This window comes from Ipomoea nil, unplaced genomic scaffold (genome assembly GCF_001879475.1).
Source record: "Ipomoea nil cultivar Tokyo-kokei standard unplaced genomic scaffold, Asagao_1.1 scaffold0205, whole genome shotgun sequence".
Taxonomy (NCBI): domain Eukaryota; kingdom Viridiplantae; phylum Streptophyta; class Magnoliopsida; order Solanales; family Convolvulaceae; genus Ipomoea; species Ipomoea nil.
In genome coordinates, this window is record NW_017616633.1 from 651,411 (window position 1) to 653,136 (window position 1,726).

At 41.7% G+C, this 1,726-nt stretch overlaps 1 protein-coding gene across 1 annotated transcript; it reads left to right on the forward strand.

The window, feature by feature from the left end:
- The first annotated feature begins 375 nt into the window (after positions 1-375).
- On the forward strand, positions 376-822 carry LOC109191097. Its single transcript, XM_019341669.1, has one exon. It carries the CDS (start codon positions 376-378, stop codon positions 820-822), a length of 447 nt encoding a protein of 148 aa, XP_019197214.1.
- Positions 823-1,726: the final 904 nt, after the last annotated feature.

Genomic DNA, 1,726 nt, shown 5'->3' on the forward strand with positions numbered 1-1,726 from the left:
ACAGAGAGGACTATACAGACTATCGAAGATATGTTGAGAGCTTGTATGCTAGATTTCCACGGTTCTTGGGAGGATCATTTGGATTTAATCGAGTTTTCCTACAACAACAGTTATCATTCGAGCATACGCATGGCGCTTTATGAAGCCCTCTACGGTCAGAAGTGTCGCAGTCCGCTATGTTAAGAGGATTTAGTCAACCCGATAGTGTTGGGGCTGCAATATTTGCTTGACACAACCGAGAAGATTAAACAAATTCAAGGAAGGATGAAAGCGGCTCAAGATCGCCAAAAGTCCTACGCCGATTTGACTAGAAGGCAAGTGAATTTCTCGGTTTGGGAAAAAGTTTGGTAGAAAGTATCTCCCACCCGGGGAGTGATGCGGTTTGGAAAGAAAAGAAAGTTGAGCCCCAGGTTTATAGTTCCGTATGAAATCCTTGAGAGGGTTGGAAGTTTAGCCTATCGTTTGGCGTTGCCCTTGGAATTGGAGAGGGTGCACGACGTGTTCCACGTATCGCAGCTCAAGAGATATGTTCATGACCCAGCTCATGTCTTATCATCGGAAGAGATACCGTTGGATGAGGACTTGACCTATGAGGAAAGACCGCTCAGAATTCTGGATTTCAAGTCTCGGGACACCCGTAGGAAGTTTGTAAAGATGGTAAAGGTTTGGTGGACACATCACGGGGTTGAGGAAGCTACTTGGGAGCTGGAGTCCACCACGCGGGAGTGGTATCCGGAGTTGTTCTCGGCAGGTACCTCGTCTTTGATGTTTGTTGCTTGCCTTCTGTGCTTGTTTTTGCTTGTTGCTTTGTTGTTTAGCTAGCTTAGTTGTTGGTGTTTGGTGTTAGTTGTCTAGTTCTTGGTTGGTGTCTAGAAGTCGGTGGTTGTGTTGAGGCTAGAGTTCTTGATGCTCAATCTATCTGTTTGTTAAACTCTTGCAAATCCTTGAATTGAAATGCCTTCTTTCTTGCTTTGGAATACTTCTTTGCCTTGAAATCTTGTGGAATCTTTTGGAGTCTTTGACCAAAAGAGTTTCTTCTTGAACCTCTTGTCACAATGTTGTTTCTTTTCACCGTTTACTTTTAATTCGTCGTACCCAAGCTTCGGGGACAAAGCTTCTTTGAAGGGGGAGAGGATGTGACACCCCAAAATCCAAATCCAATTAAGGGATTAATTGAGTAATTAATCCTATTTCAATTTGTAATTTAATTCCTTAAATTCATGAAATTTAGTAGTTGGGGACTAATAATTGACTAGTCAACCCCAAAGTCAAAGTTGTACATTGAGCTTTGTAAGGAGTTCCCTTGTTCCTTACACTTCCTTATGTTAGTAAGGGTATTCTTGACCTTTCACTTGTTGTTGGTAATGTAACCTAACCTAGTAAGACCACTTTCATTCTCTCCTTACACTTTTCTAAAAATCTAGCTCCACCCTCTCTCTAAAAGGTGAGTAACTTTTCTTCCAAGCCAAGTTGGAACCTTGCCAAAACGTCAAGAGTTGCTTCCAAGATTCAACCTTTCTTATATTTGGGAATCAAGGAGGGTAAGATCTAAGTTCATCTTTTGTTTTTGGTTTTATCTAAGCTGTCTTTTCTTAAAGATAGGATCTTTATGATCTTTTGGTTTGTTCTTGAAGTGGGTTTGGAAGGGAAGCCTAGTGAGGAGCTTGTTGAGGTGTAAAGTGTAGTCTTTAGTCTACAAGAGGTAACCCATGCTCTACAAAACCTA